We start from the raw sequence: 19,844 nt of genomic DNA, 5'->3' as shown, positions 1-19,844 counted from the left end.
AATCTGCCACTGTTCAGTTTATATTGCTCTTCTTTGTAAATGTTTTTTGCATTATGACAGAATCCTTCATCATTAACTTGTTCTTGTTCCTCATTGTTAAGTTCCTTATCCATTGTGTAAAAATAATATCTCGACCAGGATTTGAACCTGCGACATCACACATGCGACGAGCCCCATACTACTAGACCATGAATACCTGGGTATTTTAACAGATTCTACCCATCTAGGTTCACTTCAGCACAATGCTTCTGATTCAAGTTTTTACACCGATTTAGAGGTATTTTTTCACACTGTAAAGAGTCCACGGAATCTACACTTAGAATCTAGGGAAGTGTGAGTCTGGTTTTGAAGACATTGATTCTGCCGACCAATCAGCGTCGCCGATATAGGACGGAAGCTGTCAGGGAAAGTTTGGTTTTCCTAAAATCGCTACACACTGTCGCTACAGTATTTTCAGTGCAATCGTTGTACAGTAATGCCTAGTAGTCCGTAACGCAATCGGGGAGACTCCCCGATTCGACCGACCAATCAGCATCACCGAAAGCTGTCGCGATGGCGTGTAGCGATTCTTTGGAAACCTAGCAGAAAGCTTGTAACGAGTTTATGGCTGGAAACTAAGCTAAAGGTTACTTGGGACCTCTACTGGGTTAGTCTGGAACCGCATGGCCCAGTGAGTGTAAACGCGTATAAACATAACACGGCCAACAAACAACGCAGTTGGTTTCCATAAAAATTATCAACCACATGCATTGACAGATACAATTCATTGCCACCCCTGGGGGTTTATTTAGACAGTGCAATTAGAGGCAATCCCTTGCTGTAACCAAGACTGTACTCTGTGTTTATTTAACGTGACCAACGGCTTAATCACATTTCTGAAGGACATTGTACTCTTCACAGGTAGAGCAGTATGATGTGATAGTGATTATCACCTCGTGTTATTCTATTTGTATTCTCACGCACTGGGTAACTCGGTACGCTGCTCTTCAACATAATCTCATGGATTATCATTTGTTACCCATATAGAGTCGTATTCGAGATCTAAGTATACAAGTGAGTCGTACCCTCTCCCTTTATACATAATAAAAAGTACGCACTTCTGCGCAGGCATACACTATATACCGGTACGTATACCTTTGTTTTGAACCTTTTCTCGATGTGCCTTCTTGCACATCAGAATAGTTCAACGAATTGGATCAATTCTGGTTTGCATCTACAAGCACATTTCTACTTTAGTATCATTTCCAGTTTTTTTTTTATGTGATATTTCTCATTTGTTCTTAATTTCGATGGTTCATTAATTTCAAGAATCAAGCGACACAACATCGTTTATAGCCTAAGTTTGGGTCAGATTCGCCAGTTTCTCTGAGTGCATCCAGACAGCTTATTATCACATCTATCATTACTTTTCAATTATTCTGAACTTGATTCTCACTACGCGTCTCGTATCATTAGTCACAGGGCTGAAGTATTCATGGGCTCTGCATCAGCTTTGATGAGCATCTCTACGGGATCAAATTCATTAATATTTGATTACTTCCTCTTAATGTTGTGTGGCTACGAAACCGAAAAGCAGCAAGTGAAACAACTAAACTTTTTGTCTGATAAGTGAAACAACTAAACTTTTTTTCTCACGTCACATGAAGACGTTCACTTACACTTATATACATACACACACATAGGCCTATATACATACATAGGGCCTATATAATATATATACACATCCTATATACATATATATACATACACACATCCTATATATATATACATATATATATATATTTACACATACACCTGTCTCTTATACACATCTACAATCCACGTGTGTTCTTCAAATTATATATCAGTCGTTGAAACAAAAAATTTACAAGGCATGTAGACTGTAAAACATTGTATTTATTTTCGAAAGAAATTTTCGGCCAGTCCTCTGGCCTTCATCTGGCCTCCATATCACCACTCCCCCCTCCCCCTTGGTAGTCCGATAGTTTCCTCTTGTATACTATAGATACCCTCACCGAGCATTTGTCAGGCTATGTAGATCATATCATTATTAAACCATTAATATCTACCCTCCTTAGTTATATGCTAATATTCTACACATTTTTTTTAACATTCTTAATTTACCTCCCCTAACACATAGCCTAATCCCATCCTTGTCACCATGGATGTATCGCCCACTATATTCGAACATCCCTCATTCCGAAGGATTACACGCTCTCAAATCCTTTCTCATTTCACGTTCATTCTCATTGGAGAAAGTCAACGACATTGTATTCATTACTAAATTTATTTTAACACACAATAATTTTACCTTTAATTATTCGATCACTACATACAAATAAAAGGCACAGCAATAGGGACTAAGATGGCACCTAATTACGCTAACATATTTATGGCAGAACTTGAAAACAATCTATTATCATCACTTAATCCCAAACCTTTATGCTTCTACCGATATATAGATGACAGTTTCATAATATGGCCTCATGGCACTGACAAACTTAAAAGATTCGAAGTCGAAGTAAACTCATTTCACTCTCATATAAAGTTTACATTAGAACAGTCTCACACATCCATTTTTAGATGTTTAAGTATCGCTCAACAATAACAACCAAATCACCACGTCCCTCTACACTAAACCCACAGATAGCCACGCCTTTTTAAAAACTTGAATAGCAATCACCCACTTAATTTTTTAAAAATCCATAATATGCAGCCATGTCTCCGACTAAAACGTTTAGGTTCTAACACTCTTGACTATGAACTTCATGTGTCTAATTATTAGGTTTTCCTCAAAGCTGGATATCCCCGTGTCCTAATTAAATCCCAAATTAACAAAGCTTCCACACACTCTCGTTCTGATTTACTCGCCTACAATCTCAAATTCAGTCCGAATGCATCCCCCTCGCATTCGAATTCCATCCTTCCAACAAGACCGTCACCAATACGATCAAAGACGACTTCTCGCACCTCCAGCTCGACAAATCCATATACAACACTTATTTAGTACACCACCTCTTCTTGCCACCGCCAGCCAATTTGAAATCCCTCCACATACTCACGCATCACCACTAAACCTCCTTCATATGGCAACGTAAAATGTAATAAGCCTCGCTGTCAAATATGCACACATAATTATCACTAACGACACAATCACACTCCCAGTTAATAGCCACAAAATTTTCCTCCTCCCTTCAACTCACATGTAACTCTTCCAAACATATTTTCATCATGATTTGTAGCATATGATCATGGCACATACATCGGAGAAACCGGAGTAGATTTAACCAGGGAACAGTGAATTTCACTGTTTTTAATTTCACTGTTCCCTGATTTAACAATCGCAAATCATCAATCCGCACCTGCAAGAACCTTCCGATAGCCACACATTTCAATTCTCCTAACCATACATCAATGATTTGAGATGTGTACTCGCCAATAACTTAAAATCTCGTAACAATCGGCGCATTACCGAACTCAAACTTATACTTAATCATAAAACCCCATAGGCATCAAAATAGACATAGATTTTCTCAGTGATTATAATTTTCCATACTATTAATTTAACCATCTCTATTCAGTTGACAATTGACCTACCAGATATGCTTTCGCTAACTCATATATTTTAACATTTGCAATTTAAGATTTTTCTAATTATTCACTTACAGTGTAGTTTAAGTCTTATTATTTTACTATACGCTTAATTAATTAATTAATTAATTAAGGATTGTTTAATCTCGAAAAGCACTATCTCAATACTTGACCGCTTTGATCTCTGTCGGATTTCACTATTGTATTACAGTATTAACTATTAATATTGGCCTATAATCCGTTTACATCACAATAGTACAGTATAAAACTTGCAACTCATTGAGAGCTATGCTACACGATGTATTTATGTCTTTACTGTATTTATCTTGTATGAATCATATACATATATATTATATAGATTAAATGGCAAAATACTGAAAAACAACAATGCTGTGGGAAACAACGGCTGGATCTCGGTAGATACAAATTTGATAAGCATATATAATATATATATATATATGACTACATTCGTTGCGAGCTATGCTACACGATGTATTATTATGTCCTTTGTTCGAACACTGTATTTACCTTTCTTTGATGATTTATGTATATAATTTAACAGTGTTAACGGCTATTTGATTTATATTTCAGTGTATGCTATTATTTGTTCCTAGCCGTACTTATTGTGTAATAGAGAGTATCTGGTGGTATTTGAATCTGTTCAACCATGAAGCCTCCGTGGTCTAATGGTTATGACGCTCGCCTTGACAGCGAGAGGTCGCAGGTTGGAGTCCCGCCAGAGGCATTTTATTACACAATTTCTTTATTCATTTATTTACAGGACTACATTCGTTGCGAGCTATGCTACACGATGTATTATTATGTCCTTTGTTCGAACACTGTATTTACCTTTCTTTGATGATTTATGTATATAATTTAACAGTCTTAACGGCTATTTGATTTATATATATATATATATATATATATATATATATATATATTCAAGTAAATTTAAAGTTGCTGCATAGACAGATATGGATATGTATATGAAAAATAATAAGTCATACAAAGTTCTGTATCTGTCTTAAAAAAAAATTATTGTGTACTTTCGACCATAGGTCATCATCAGGTATATATATTATTGATTTATATTATATGCTATTGTTTATTTCCAGCCGTACCTATTGTGTAATAGAGTGTATCTGACATTCAACCATGAAGCCTCTGTGGTCTAATGGTTATGAAGCTCGCCTTGACAGCGAGAGGTCGCAGGTTCGAATCCCGTCAGAGGAATTCCATTGCACAATTTCTGTATTTATTTATAGGACAACATTCGTTGAGAGCTATGCTACACGATGTATTGTCATGTCCTTTACTCAAACACTGTATTTGCGTTTCTTTGATGATATAGATAAATAGGAAAATGAAAGAAATTGTAATATTAAAGGTAAAGATGTTATAATCGTATTAAAGCGTCAAAGAAAAAGCACAATATAAGTTGCGTACAAAATTGTCTTTGACTGGAATCGAATCCACAGCTCCTGCCTGCGATGGTCATAGGCCTAGTAACAGCAAGACCACGAAGGCCTACCGTATTGGTATGCTCATTTATTTCCTCCATGGTGTTTTGCGATCAAAATCTCTCACACATAACAACTGATGTACGCCCTCACAAGTCTATATAACATTCCAAAGGTACTGATATTCTGATTACTCAGTACGCCCCCAAATACTAGCCAATAATAATAATAATAATAAGTGGTTAGTGTGGGGAATCGAACCCACGACTTCCAGGTTATCTACCTGTTGATTCAGTAAGTCCACTAAACGGGGGAGGAAGCACCGCGACCCCAAAGCTATAAATGCAATAAACCTTTGTACCACATCAATTACTAGTCAGTCGAGACTACCTTAAAACATAATACGAATATATACAGCTGTGGGTCAATATTACGCATAGCCATGGTGTCAAAAGTAAGGAAAAACTTAAATATTCAAAATAATTGTTATTAATAAATATATCTTATGTTCTTAATAAATATTCGAAATAATTGTTATGAATGAATTTATTTTAAGTCCATTTTATTTTTAAAAATCATGTTAAAAATAGGTTTTAAAAGTATTCAAATTAGATATAGAAAAATGGTTCGGGTGGGAATCGAACCCACGACCTCCAGTTGACTGCTATCGTACCGAATTAAGTTTAATATTTTCTAATACTATTGACAGTTCGCAAGATTGGTCTATACTATTGTTTAAAGAAGCGTTTGCTATACGTAGGCTGCACCCATTGTTTAACAATGGGCTGAAAGTTTCAAAGGAGCTTTCTTTGTTTTTGTAGGTAACTTTGATCAGTAGGGCAAGGATGCTTTGATCTTTAGTTTAATCATAGCTATGTCAGAGGTAATGTTTTGATTGGTCGAACACTTTTGGTACTTGTGCAGCGCATGAGCTTGCAAATATGGATAATTTTTCATTTCATTTCTGAGGATGATATAATTAATGTCGAAATATTGAATCCCGAAACGATGGCGTGCATTTCGATACATGGAGTATGTATTATACTATCTTACATTATTATGGGCTCCTCATTGGTAAACAATATGTATAGGGAAAATAACCAAAGTACAAACATCTACTGTAGGTTTTGGCACGCGTGTTTGTTTGATTAATATTTTGGCGAAATGCTACTAATAATGGCGACATGCATATAATATTTGTTTTGTATCGCATGATCAAGAGACTTTATGATGAATAATAAAAATGTAATAGCGCCATCTATAATCTCATTCTACTATTGAACTACCGAATTACTTCTGCCCAGCTAATGCGCTACTAAACTGTTGTGACTACAGTAGTGTGTAGTAGGCTAACGCTGTTATATTATGCTTTTCAGTCATCATTTCCTGAATATTTTATCAAATAAAGTAATTTATTAATGATTCTATGTAAATCAGAATGATATACAATTTTCAGCCAGAATACACTGTGCCTATTCCAGTTGTGCGACCACCCCATAATCTTTTCCTTTGATTTCCATCAGGACAGTTCTGTTATTATTTTCCATATTTATTGTAATGTATTGCGCATGCGTCCAAGCGGGAGTTTATATTCGGACATGTTTGGGACTTTTAAGTGGATGATTTGAATAAGTTTCTGTTTAGTTTTAGTAGTAAGCGACCATTTGCGGTCTACTTTTGATATATCTAAAATACTTTATCAGGTAAGTAATTATAATGTCCTGTTTACTTGAAATAAATTATTCTTTTGACGATACACTAGCTAGGCTATTGCTAGGCAGGCATTAGGCCTTAGCTTGGGAGGCTTGGCCAATCGGCTTGGCTGGCTTGTTGATTGTATCAGCACACAGACCTATTGTTGATTATGGATGGTATCCCAGGCGTAGGCCTAGGCCTATAGTAGCCGGTGGACCTAGTAGTCTAGGTTGGAACCACCAGGGAAGATAGACAATTATATAATTATGTCCATAGTGACATTAACAAACCGTCTACTAGATTAAGTGCAAGAAATATTCAAGATAATTTTTATTAATATGTGTTCTGTGAGCAATCTTTCAATTCCTAGCTAGGCCAGCCCTAGGCTATACTAGTATTAGCCTAGCCTACTACTAGGCTAGGGTCAAGTCTTGGCTAGGCATAGGCCTAGGCCTAAAATAAAAAAAGAAGGCCAGGAAGTATTGAAGCCTAGCCTAGGGCTCTATTCATTAATAATAATCACTGTTGATGTAGGCCTAGGCATAGTACTACTAGGCCTAGCCTAGGCCCTAGCCTACTTGGTAATTGATATTTGCCATTCCATGACAGGAATATTATATGGCTGAAACCTAGGCTTACAAACCTAGTCAAACCCAGCAGTTGTGCTGTTAAACATCAGTCAATGTGTCTGAAGGAGATCCCATTAAAATCCGAGTCTAGGCTTACCTACTAGTAGATAAGTATTAATTTCAATTGTACATACATTTAGCTATTGATACTCTTTATAATTCGCCTAATCTACACCATCCCTTTGCGCATGCCATCGTACTGATAGACCATCAACCACCAGTTTAATCCTCTTGAAGCTTCTATCCGAAGCTATACTACTGTACTAGGATGAGTAGCGTAAAGTGGCTCCACCAGTTTGGGGCTACAGAACAAAAGAAAAGAAGAGGCAGATCTGCTAATAATGCATTCATAATATATTTTCCTGATTGTAATTTTGTTGCAGCCCACAAAAAATATATTGAAAATCTTAAGTACTATATGCATCTGCCATCTTTGACTAGAAAATTAGGTTGCTTTATCATCAGTGAAACTTAAATACTAAAAAGTTGAACTTAGTTAAACAGTGATAAATGTTTTGCATGCCCACTGGAGATATTTGTGTGCAGCCTTAGCTCTTTGTCAGGGTTAGAGGCAACATGAATGTCCAGGAGGCATTTTGGGGAAAAAAAATTGAAAATATAAACTTGTTGGGCTATATATACTGTACAAATAACATTTGGTGCTGGTGGCATCTTATCAAGACAACTTTCATGGTCAGAACCACAAACCTGTTTTTGCCAGGCCTGCTCGGTGTTAAATTAAATATTCACTTTGCCCTTCAATCCATTTTTATACCCACCCTTGCTTGACTGTCAGAAGTCAATGGGTAGAGTAAATAAAACTGCTACGTACAGTATCTGATAATTTTGTTTATTTTCTTATATGTTACAGATGTTGTTTGTAATTAAGTTATTACTGACAGTCTGGGTTCAATAATGACAAAGGATCAGACAAGAAAAGGAAGCAAGCCCCCAAAACATTGGTCGCAGAACGTTCATGAATGTGTGCTTTCCAGCGCGGCAAACGGCAATCCACTGTTCCATTGCAAAGGTGGTGCAGAAAATGGCCAGTTTCTTTACCTTGGAGATATAAAACACGAGAAACTGCTTATTCGGAGTGGGAAATTACATTCGGATGAGATACTGTTGCAGGTTAACGGCAGTAAAGTTTCTGGGTGTACATTATGGGATGTAGAGCCAATGCTGAAACAGATCACGGACAAACCATTTCACCTGAAGACAGTTAAACCAGGTAAGATTGTTGATTTAATAGGTTTCTTATTACTGTAATTTTGGCATCTATAACATTATTATTATTAAAATGTTGACACTGGTTGCATGTGAAATGGAGTAGTTGAGAAGCGGAATTAAGGGTTAGTAAAGATTTAGGAGGTACCACTACCATAGACCTATGGGTAAAGAACAGGCTATTATAAAATGATTTTTTAAAATACTTTTTACGTACAATACACAGGCAAGAGTATGTTTATGTTGACTAACTGCTCTAGCCTTGGTAATGAAACTTAATAAAACAGTCTACCTACCAGCATGTTTACATTGTAACATCCAAACACCTGAACCGATTACTTCAGATCAAGCATGCATAATTATGAAATGATGTCAAGGTGCTATTGTATCTTTTGTCCTCAAGGGTTTTTCATGAAATTATTGATAGTTCAATGATTTTGAGAAAGTTTAAATGTTTTAAGGGTAATTGTTCTACACAGTGACAGATCAGTGGGTGCTGAAAGAGGTGGTGTTCTCCCAGCAGCAGCTAAACAAACTCTAACCAAGTTTAAAAATATTTAGATAAGAGATTACAACATAATGGCTTTACCTCTAAAGTTCCTGTAATCTGGAACCCACTAGCGAGTGACATCCCCCTCCCAAATCCTGCTTCCTTGAACCATAGGCCCCTGCAAATTGGTTTCGGAGATGACATAATGAGGTTAAGGCGTCAAGGCTGTGAGAATTAGTCAGTATTTGAACCCAGAACCTGCTATTAGAAGGCAAGCGCTTTTAAATGTAACTGCAATTACTGTACAGCAAAAATTTGATATTGATTATCTGTTAAGCTCTTTACCAGTAATGAAATATTATTTGGAATATTTTGTATTCAGGTCAGACTAATAAAGAGATTGTTAATATATACCATTTCACCATTCGAGGTAAACACATCTTTATTAACTGTCTCTATATATTAATAATGATGGGTAATAAAATGAGGTGATGCAAGACACTCAGATTCATAAGGTCATTTAAAAATGTGGTGAGTAATAATTATGGAAACTGCTCAGCCAATGTTAAAGGTTATGAGACTTACATTATCAAGGTCTGTTGAAATACACTACTCTTAGGGATGAGATGTTAAATATTTCAAGTAGTAGATCGAAATGTGGTACTGTAGATAGTTCAGTCACATTCTGGCGAAAGAGAGGAGGAAATTGAAACCCGAGAAAATTAGTAGAGGGGACTTTAAAAGTGAATATCTGAAAACGTTTGTAGGCAGAGAGAATTTGAGACTTGTAGAAGAGTACTGTAGTAGGCTAGCCTACAGTAGCATTGCACAATGGGAAGTTAATATCTATAGTATATCATGATTGATTGATTCATTCATTCATTCAAGTTTTTAGAAAGAAACAGAATATTTTAAATATCTACTGTAGTGAAGTATTTAGTTGTTAGTGTTAAACACTTAAATAGTAAAAGTCAGCAAACCATACATTTTATTGAATTTGAATATTTAAGTAGCTCATAGAGATATGGCTTTCATGGGTATGACATAGCTGTAACCAATGTAAAGTACTGTAAGTTTCATGCAACAATGATAACTTTTGTCATTTGCTATGAAAGGCACAGAAAATAGATCACCACAGATTTTAGGCAGCAACTCTTGATTACTGACAATGGTAGATTAGCAATATTGAGAAATTGTACCAGAACAATTAATAACTACTGTCAACCTTTCTAAATTTGTTGGACTGTAGATGCCAGATTAGTTTGTTACCTCAGATGCACCAAACATTATTTTTTATATTAAAAGTGCATTTAATTAATTCTTTGGTCTTAAAATCAAAATTCTAGTCTATTACTTGTGCAAAAACTCTTGAGATATTTATCTATGAGGATGTCAAATATGAAATATAATAAAACTAAAAATAGCCCTACGACTGTCCTTTGATGTTGTTCGCTCTACAGTACTATTTATTTGTTCTCCCCCTCATCACGTCGTACTGTTATGTTTTTCACCTTCGCCTGATAAAGAACATAATTGGACACCTCTATATTCATCTAGACCCTTACGAATCTGTCGATGTTATATATTGATTACAAAAAAGCAGCTAAGTATAGCTAAGCTGGTATTTGAATTTTTAATGTTCAACTATTTTTCTCTGGCGATTATGTAGCTCAAACCTAATTAGAAGTACTGTACTGTAGATCTGTTCTTCGCGGTAACCTTTAACCTTTGTGAAGATGTATTGGTACACTAGAACATGATTTATGTTACTCAATAGTAATTGTTGAGTCATTCATTATCTGGAAGAAACATATTCCACATACCATAGGAAAATATGAAATTGACTGACATACAAACCATATTCTTTCTACCACATTTTATAACGTAAAATATTGCAAGCTTTGAAGAAGCAATAAAATCTGTGACCACTTGGCCTTCAAGATATGATTTCAAAAACCAATTTCTTGACCACACTTTCCCAGGATTCTGGTTCTCAATTTAGCCTATTTTCCTCTTCAATGAATCCATGTTCTTTATATAATTTGTTATTTAACAGTCATCGATCATCGGTCGATTGACTGTAGATAGTTACTCAATCTGTTTTTTCATTAAAAGGATCCCAAATAAAGGATGGACTGGAATCAAACTGCAAAATATCAAATAAACAAGGCCACATGGGCAAGGGTACAGTAAGAGGCATGCCGCGTTTCCCCTTGAGGCATTTTTTTAGAAAAAAACGTGATTTTGTTTTTCCCCTCCGTTTTTTGTCTCCAAACAACCAATTTGGACTACGGGAATAGTGTACATCTCCTGGGGGTGTTTATAAAGATAATTTTCTTGGTCGGAGGCACAACATTTTCTTCCAAGCCTGTGATCGAAACTTAAATTTTAAGAAGGTTGGGAAATCCGAAGACTATAGTAGTTCAAGCCAAGCTTCAAAGCGATATTCTAGTATTGATTGGTTTGTTATAACGTGGCTTAGATTTTAGATAGATCTGTTTGCACCTGTTCCATTTTGTCCATAACTAGAATAACAAATTTTTTACTTAATTATACCTGATGGTTGAAATGGAAAGGTCCTGGATGGAACATCCTTGTTGTCTTTTAGAGTGTATTTTTCGCAATGCTTTCAATATCATTCGACATTAAGAGAATTTTTGAAATATTAATTAATTAGATGAGATTGAAAGAATCTCTTAAGTCTTAATTTATCATTACAGTTATTTTGTTTAATATTACTGTCTTTTAACCATACATCCATAGATTGTTTTTAAATTATGCCTGTTTACACTAACTTATCTCAATGATTTAAAGATTTAGTTCAATTCACCAATTTCTATTGAGTAGTGCTTGATAAAATGGATTTTAGATAACTTGCTGGCAGGGCAGAACCTTAAATTTGTATAATCATTTTAGCGGTGAGAAAACGATGGAATGCATTATAAGCGGTAAGTACGTAATTTGGATCTGTCGGGAATGTCCTTGTATCGATCTGGATGTCTTAAGTCGAAGGAGTATCCCTTGTCGCGATGAAACCAAATCTAATGCCAGAATTAGGCTCATTAAAGACATCAAGATCAATAAGTTGACACATGGTGGCGGTGTACAATTTGATCTATCGCTCAGAGCCTACGGTCTGATGAATGATTGATTATTGGTTCGCTGACCTTTACTTTTGAACTTGGCTCCTTCTCAGCTGTTCCATTTAAGTGCCTCTTATGCTGAGGTCATGATTAATTCTGAGCCAGTAATAAATCCTTCTTGATTAAAACATGTCTCTCTGTCCTTGATTGGTTGTGATGCAGAGTACACTGTAGGCAAAATTTAAAGAAGTATGGTTTTGGAAACAGAAACACAGCAATTAGGTGAAACATTTTTATACATTGTTTCATGAACCCACTATCCACCGATATATATTATTTTATTTTGGCCATAAAATATTACAAAATGAAAAAAAATATCACCCTGCTGCCATGATGTTGCTAATAACCTTAATGCATGACTTAGTAATATTGAAAATTACATACTGTATTGCTTGAATTCCTTGAGGTCAGTTTTTTTCAGTCAGTTTGTGAAATTTATAAATTTTTTTCTGACGAAAATGTGTTCTACATCCTGATTATCGACTATTATCACCTCTCTCTTTTGCACCTGAAACATTTGCTTCCCTTCTTTCAATCTACAGTTACAGTAGTACATTTCTTATAATTTCTGTGGGGTTTAGCAATTTTTTTATACAAAAAACATTTTTTTGCCCCAAAAATTAAGATTTTTTTTTTATTGAGATAACCAAATTGAGTCCTATACTATGTGATTCAATTATTATCACAGAGTTTGGATGGGGTTTGCAGTGTTTTTTTTGGAGGTTTGCGGGGTTTAGCAATGTTTTATACAAAAAATGGAATTTTATCCAGAAAGTAGGTTGTTACGAATGGAACATTACAATTTTTTTTTACTTATATACCAAGTGAGTCCTATACTACATGATTCAACCACTTTCACAGGGTTTGGATGGGGTTTGCACTGTGTTTTGGGGGGTTTGCCGGGTTTAGCAATTTTTTTATACAAAAAATGACCTTTTTACCCCAAAAATAGGTTGGGATGAACATAAAAATCAGATTTTTTTATTGAGATACCAAGTTGAGTCCTATACTATGTGATTCAATTATTATCACAGAGTTTGGATGGGGTTTGCGGTGTTTTTTTGGAGGTTTGCGGGGTTTAGCAATACCCGCATCAAAGTGCTATTGAGCAAAATGTAGTGCTATCTGACGTTTTGAAATGTTTCAGGCAAATCCAGACCTAGGAGAGGAGGCCTACACGCAGTTTGCTTCAGTGTTCTGCTTACGGTAGTCTCTAGTTTGAATTCCTATATTGAGTCAATTCATTTTGCATTTTTTATCATTAAATCATTAGTCTAAAATATTTATGTATCTTACCACTATCCATCTGGTTTGACTGCAAATATTTGCAAACTTCCTTCCTAAAAAGTTTCATAAATTGTAACCATGCTTTCTTTCTATAGCTGCTGTCTTTCAGAATCATGGTTCCGGTTTTAGTTAATGACACTTATCAGAGTTAGTAGTTGTGTTATCGATATTTAAACTTAGATGTAATAAACTACAATTTCTCCACTGTGAAATTACTGGAAATTTGCTTCAATTAGAATCTTGTTAGTAGAGTTTATCAAACTCCTTGAAGCTGCCATATTTGGTTAAACTCTGTGTTTTTAAGATGGTACTTGACTAACAGCACTTAGTGTGAAAGTATGCATTTTCTTCAGTTCTAGTGTTTCTCGGCAAGTGCTGGTCATTTCAGAGATTGTGTTTCTTGAATGATTTATGTCGCAAAGTAGTCCTGATGTTCTCGCATGATATGAACTACTTCTGATCATCAATGATTTCCTTGTTCCCAAAGTCCGCCTGCAAAGCATGTCTGCAATTTTATTGTCTGTTGCTCATTGACAAATAATTCATCTTGTATTGAGTTGTTTTACAAGTAATGGGAATGGATGTGTGTAATATTTTTGTATCATCAATGATGGGAATGGAAATGTGTAACTGTATTTGTGATGTGAACGAAAATGTGTACAGAACCACTTCAGTGATGGGAATTGAAATTAGTCAGTGTATGTGATAGGAATAGGAATTACAATAGAACCCCTCCTTTAAGACATCCCTATTCAGTGCACATCCCAATTAACACTGCGGCCATCCCCTATTAAGGGGACAAATTTTTTGGTCCTGAACATGTCCCCTAAATAGGGGTTCTACTTTAGAGTAGTATATCACAGATGGGATATATAAAATTTATACTGTATTGAATGAACATTTATACTGTATCACGGATGGGATATAGAAATTATACTTCATTATGTGATGGAATGAAATAATGTATCAGGATGGAATAATTTGTAACTACTGTACTATCAGGAATAGGGTTATTTGTAATAATTATACAGTGATGTGAATGGAAATTTGTACTATTTATGGTTGGGGATAGAATTTGTACTGTAAACGTATTAGTGATGGAAACTGTTTTGGGGTTTTTTTTGTGGTGATATGTATAAATTTGAACTGCATATCATTACCAGTGATAAGAAGAAGTGATTGTTGATTGATTATACTGTTCTGGTTAATGTGTTCAAGGTTCATAGTTCAGAGTTTATTTTATATTGTCTTTGAGAAATTAAAATTTATTTAATTGTTTGAACGTTTACAGTACAATATTTAAACATACACAACACAGGTATGTGCTAAAGTTCCAGTGAAAGCATTGACAGTTTGTGTGCTGAATCATTTTAGGCCAAGTAAATGAAAGTAGTTTCTCATCCTAATATGAAAAAGGGCGAATGAGGGTACTTTTTTTTTTTTTACTCCGAGATGGCAGATCCAAGATGGTCGATGTGACTTTCTCTCTTTCACCAAGTAGACACATTGAAAGCAAACAAAAGAAGCACTAGGCTTAATACTAGAGTATACAGTAATTCATACTATATGAATCCCTAACCACGAACGATCGAGAGAGGAATTTTACTGATGTGAATTAGCAAGATTTTCATACATTTAAAAAAACAAAAGGAAATTAAAAATAAAAATGGTGAAGCAGTGGAAATGGATGCACAAGTCAACAAGAAAGTTCTAGTAATTTGTTTTATTTGGCCTTAAATCAGTGATTGAAATGATATTTTGTACTATTGACAGACAGCAAACAATAAGGGATTCGTAGTGTATGCATAATAATAAAAATATCTATTTATACAGGAATTAACATTAATTTATAATATTAATGGGTAATAATTTGTTTTGTCAATGATGGAAATGTATGATTTTTAATTAAGCTGTAGAAAAGAGTAGAAATGGTCATGGAAGCAAGATTTTTAATAGTTACTTTTTAAATAATTTGTTATTTTTAATTCTAAAAAAAGAATTTCAAAACCTATAGGCCCTATACAGTTCATTTTCATCATGCCTGAAATTTAAAAAATATATCCTTTGATCTACATTTAATGCTTTTAAAATAAAGTTATTTAATCCCAAATCTGGAAAAAAAATATATAAAAAAATAAACTAGTATTCCAGCTGGCCTCATCCTTTTTTATTATTATTATTATATATGAAACGAATCTGTTGTTACTTTTAACTACTATCATTCCTATAGGCGCACAGTAGGGGACTATTAGGAGGTATGTTGCCTTACTTATGGAAATTGTGGTGTGATCAGTCATGAGGATGAGGATTACGGCACCATCATGTGTCTGTTGGTACCCCTTCTAATTTTTTATATGTTATTTTTAATTCATTTACTTATTGTAGGCACATTGGCCAATGATTGCCAATTACTTATGGTGGAGGTGACAACCCAAACCAATTACTAAATATAAGAAAAGAAGTTTTTCATATCGGGGAGCCATTGTCTGGAATAACTTAAACCTCAATACCAGAATGGCCCCAAATGTTCATACTTTTAAAAAATATTAACAAATAATTGAAATTTTCTTGTATTTGTTTTGTTCCTGATTATTTAAGTCTTTTCTTTTGTCTTGATTTTTTAATTTTAATTTTGTTATATACTTCTAAAACGGCCTTGTGAAAAACACAATTTGTGATCAAGTTTTCCATCTTCAAATAAAGCCTATTATTATTATTATTATTATTATTATTATTATTATTATTATTATTATTGTTATTATTATTATTATTATTGTTATTATTTTTATTATTGTTGCAAAACAAACAGAAATTGCTATCCCACCGCCCTGTATTATCTTAACTCAAAACTAAAAATATATCAACAGTGTATCAGCTCAGCTAGGCGTGCACAACTAATTATTTTAAACAACAAACCACTTAGACTGCTGTCAGCACTTCCACAGAGTAGACATGGATTCATCAGCCAAATGTAGTTGGATTTTCACAATTACAGTCAGTAGTCCAGCTTATCACAGTAATAGCTATAGAATTGTTACAGTATAGTAATAGTTCTATAGAATTGTTAATCACTGAGAAATGATATTTATTATTCACAACATAATGTTGAGTAATGTCTTGGCTTTAGAATTTGTTCAACAGTTGTTGACATTATAATATGATAGTTCATTAAATACCATACTTAATGCTGATATCATTATGTGTGCCGCGTTGCTTTTGAGTCTTGTAACAGCGACAATAGTTTAAGTGCTTGTAAATCCATTAAATAGTAATGTATAATGCAATATAAGTTATATTACATGCTCATCATCTGATGCCATGTTCAACATAGGATGTCATGGCCCTCCTATTGTGACAGCTGTTAGCAAATCTATTGCTCTAGATATAAATCCTCTTTCGGATTGCTTCCTATTGCGATAGTTGAGTAACAGGTTACTCTAAACGAGTTTACAATATTGCATTATTAATCATGCTTTGTATAGCGTCTTAAGCCACACGCCCATCCTTAAGCCAGGCCAAGTCATACTGTACCCATCTATGCTCATTTTTGCTTAATTTTACTCAGGATATTTGAATTTCTGCAGCAAAATGTTTTTTTGCTACTTCAAATCGTTAACAAATGTCTACAGAAGTTGATAAGAGGTAGGAATGGACAGGAGTCTTTCAGGATGGAAGTGCTATTGAGCAAAATGTAGTGCTATCTGACGTTTTGAAGCGTTTCAGGCAAATCCAGGCCTAGGAGAGGAGGCCTACACGCAAGCTCCAATTCAATTTGCTTCAATTAGGATCTTGTTATCTGTTGATCATTCCCAATAGAAAATTTGAGAGACTACTGTACTGTTCAGCAAAAATTTTAGAAAAGTTGGTAGAACAATCATGGTTTTCTTTGTAGTGTTCTGCTTACGGTAGTCTCTAGTTTGAATCCCTATATTGAGTCAATTCATTTTGCATTTTTTATCATTAAATAGAATATTTATGTATGTTCATAACAATATAGTTTACAATATTGCTGCGATTTTTAGAGGGTGACTCTTCCAGACTAGATATTTTAGGATCTGTCTTTGTAAATAAAGTGATGTTTTATAGAAGTCTTTGACTCTGATTTGTAGCTGTAGAAAACTAAGAGTGGGTGATAGCCATTTTAAGGGAGGGTAGGAGATAATGTAGACTCTAAATAAAAGGAATGGATTTTAAGGATGGGAAAGTAGGTTAATAAGGGTTGGTAGAGTGCCATGAAATTAGCTTTAGACTGGGTGGAAAACTTCAATTCTAGGTGACACCGCCCATTGGAACTACATCCCTATCTGATAGCTTAAGCAATTAAACACTTTCATATATCTGTGGAAAATATGTAGGCCTATCCATGGTGGTATAGTGTATCCAAGATTTACAAGGCCGTCCTTATAAAATTTTGTGAATAACTAAATAATATGCTATAATTTTTTGTTTGTTTGTTTCATATAATTTCAATTTCATGTACATTTAACATATGGTGAATAAATACTGTGGTTAGTATCCTAAGTAATTAAATATGGTGTAATGAAATTAACGTCTCTCTATACAATATTTAATTAACTTGGATCATAGAAAACTATTTTTACTGGACCACCTTAGACAAACATTGTGAAAAGCTTAAATAATTTTTTTTATTTGTTAAATTCTCATAACATCTAGTGGTTAATGAATATGGTTCTTTCTATTAATCCAAGCTAAGCAAATATAGTGAAATGAGATTTTATTTTCATTTTTATAATGTAAGTAATATTTCCATACATAGTATTTGATTACTTTGGATTATAGGAAAAAACCATTTATTTATTATCTAATCTGATCAATTTGTTCAGATACATCTAGTGTTGACTCATCACTTAATAGGAAGGAGTATTCTGTGATGCTCTATAAACTACAGTAAGTGCCAATGTGAAGCTAGGGAGTGGGGATTTTATAGTCATGAGAATAACATATCCTACCATACTCTTTGCAGTCTTTGAACCCAAGAGCATCAGTTTATAAGGGGGGGGGGGGGGGGGGGGGGGGGCGCTACCACCCAGCTTTTAAGTTTTCCTTCAGTCTAAAGCTGTTTTCATGACCCTCCACCCACCCTAATTAATATTTACCTTCTTTTCCATCCTTAAAATGTCTATCACTCACCCTTAGTTGTCTACAGTTACAACCCTGTGTTAATTTTGTTTGCTTTCTCGAAAGTGGATCCAATAATGCAATAACAATTTAAACACTAAAAATGACACAACACAACAAATTATTGAATAAAGATTTGTGATTTAAACAGCAATTGTTCATAGCGTCATTAAAAATTGACATTGCTAATATATTATAATCCGCTCAAGGATAAATATGGAAATATCAAGGTAGCCTATTCCTACTGTTTACCTAGGAGTGATTCCTACCCTGGGAACGATTCCTCTGAGGGTATGCACTGGTGGTTCACAATGCTGGCTACACAATGTAGAAAGTGGCATTATAACTATAGCTTCATGCTACAAAGAAGAATTTAGCATTGCAAGATCAAGGTCTAGATAAGCACAAAGTGTGACATCATTATTTCCATAACAACTGAACTTAACCAAGTCTGATTCTACTGAACTATAACTATACTGTGGGAAAGCTGAATGAATGCTTGGTACAGTACTCTTGGTACTACTAGTACTACAGCATTATCACAAACAATACTGTGCTGTGATGTTATAATGCACAATTGAGACTGGAGAATACCTGTCAGAATTGTGGATACTCAAAGCAGCGATGTTGTACGATAAGTCAGGAAATAATTAAAATCTTTGAGTGGCTTAAATAAACATTTTAAAGTCATATAGATACTCAAATCAATCCAATGATATGTTCGGGTTGAAATAAAGGCTGAATAAAATAGTTAAATTTTTTTTAACTTAATCTTTAATTTTTGTCAGGTTTTGATATAGCTTTATAAAAAACATAATAATAATCCTACTATTTCAGTTTTTAAACAAATTTAATTTTTTTCTTGAATGCATTCTATACGGAAATATAGTATTTACAGTATTTTAGATTTATGAAAGGTCATATTTTTTTTAATACTCTGAAACCTTGAAACACTGGTATTACACTTTAGGCATATTCTAGGAATTATTATTTCTCTGCGATTTATGGCTGGCCCATTGTTCAATGTACATATTATAATTTATTCTCGAAAGTACAGTATTAAACTGGTTTTTAGGTTTCTACTGTATGACTTCTGAATGATCAAAAGTGGGTAGACCATACTGTACACAAACAATCAATCCATCAATCAAGCAATTTATCAATCAATCAATAATACATTGTG

At 34.4% G+C, this 19,844-nt stretch overlaps 1 protein-coding gene across 4 annotated transcripts in view; it reads left to right on the top strand.

Annotated features, from left to right (window-relative positions):
* The first annotated feature begins 6,597 nt into the window (after window positions 1-6,597).
* The window catches only part of LOC117115036 (membrane-associated guanylate kinase, WW and PDZ domain-containing protein 2-like), a 118,677-nt gene continuing 105,430 nt past the window's right edge, over window positions 6,598-19,844 (top strand). For all 4 annotated transcript variants that reach the window (XM_033258682.1, XM_033258681.1, XM_033258679.1 and 1 more), the window contains exons 1-2: window positions 6,598-6,754; window positions 8,247-8,606. In XM_033258682.1, coding sequence (XP_033114573.1) covers window positions 8,291-8,606 — 316 coding nt within the window. In that variant the 5' untranslated portion in view covers window positions 6,598-6,754; window positions 8,247-8,290. The remainder of the gene's footprint in view (window positions 6,755-8,246; window positions 8,607-19,844) is intronic.

The sequence above is a fragment of the Anneissia japonica genome, unplaced genomic scaffold (genome assembly GCF_011630105.1).
Source record: "Anneissia japonica isolate Jap-2015-1 unplaced genomic scaffold, ASM1163010v1 scaffold24_len2511860_cov200, whole genome shotgun sequence".
Taxonomy (NCBI): Eukaryota; Metazoa; Echinodermata; class Crinoidea; order Comatulida; family Comatulidae; genus Anneissia; species Anneissia japonica.
The sequence above is the reverse complement of the archived record's forward strand: the minus strand, read 5'-3'. Positions and strand labels throughout refer to the sequence as shown.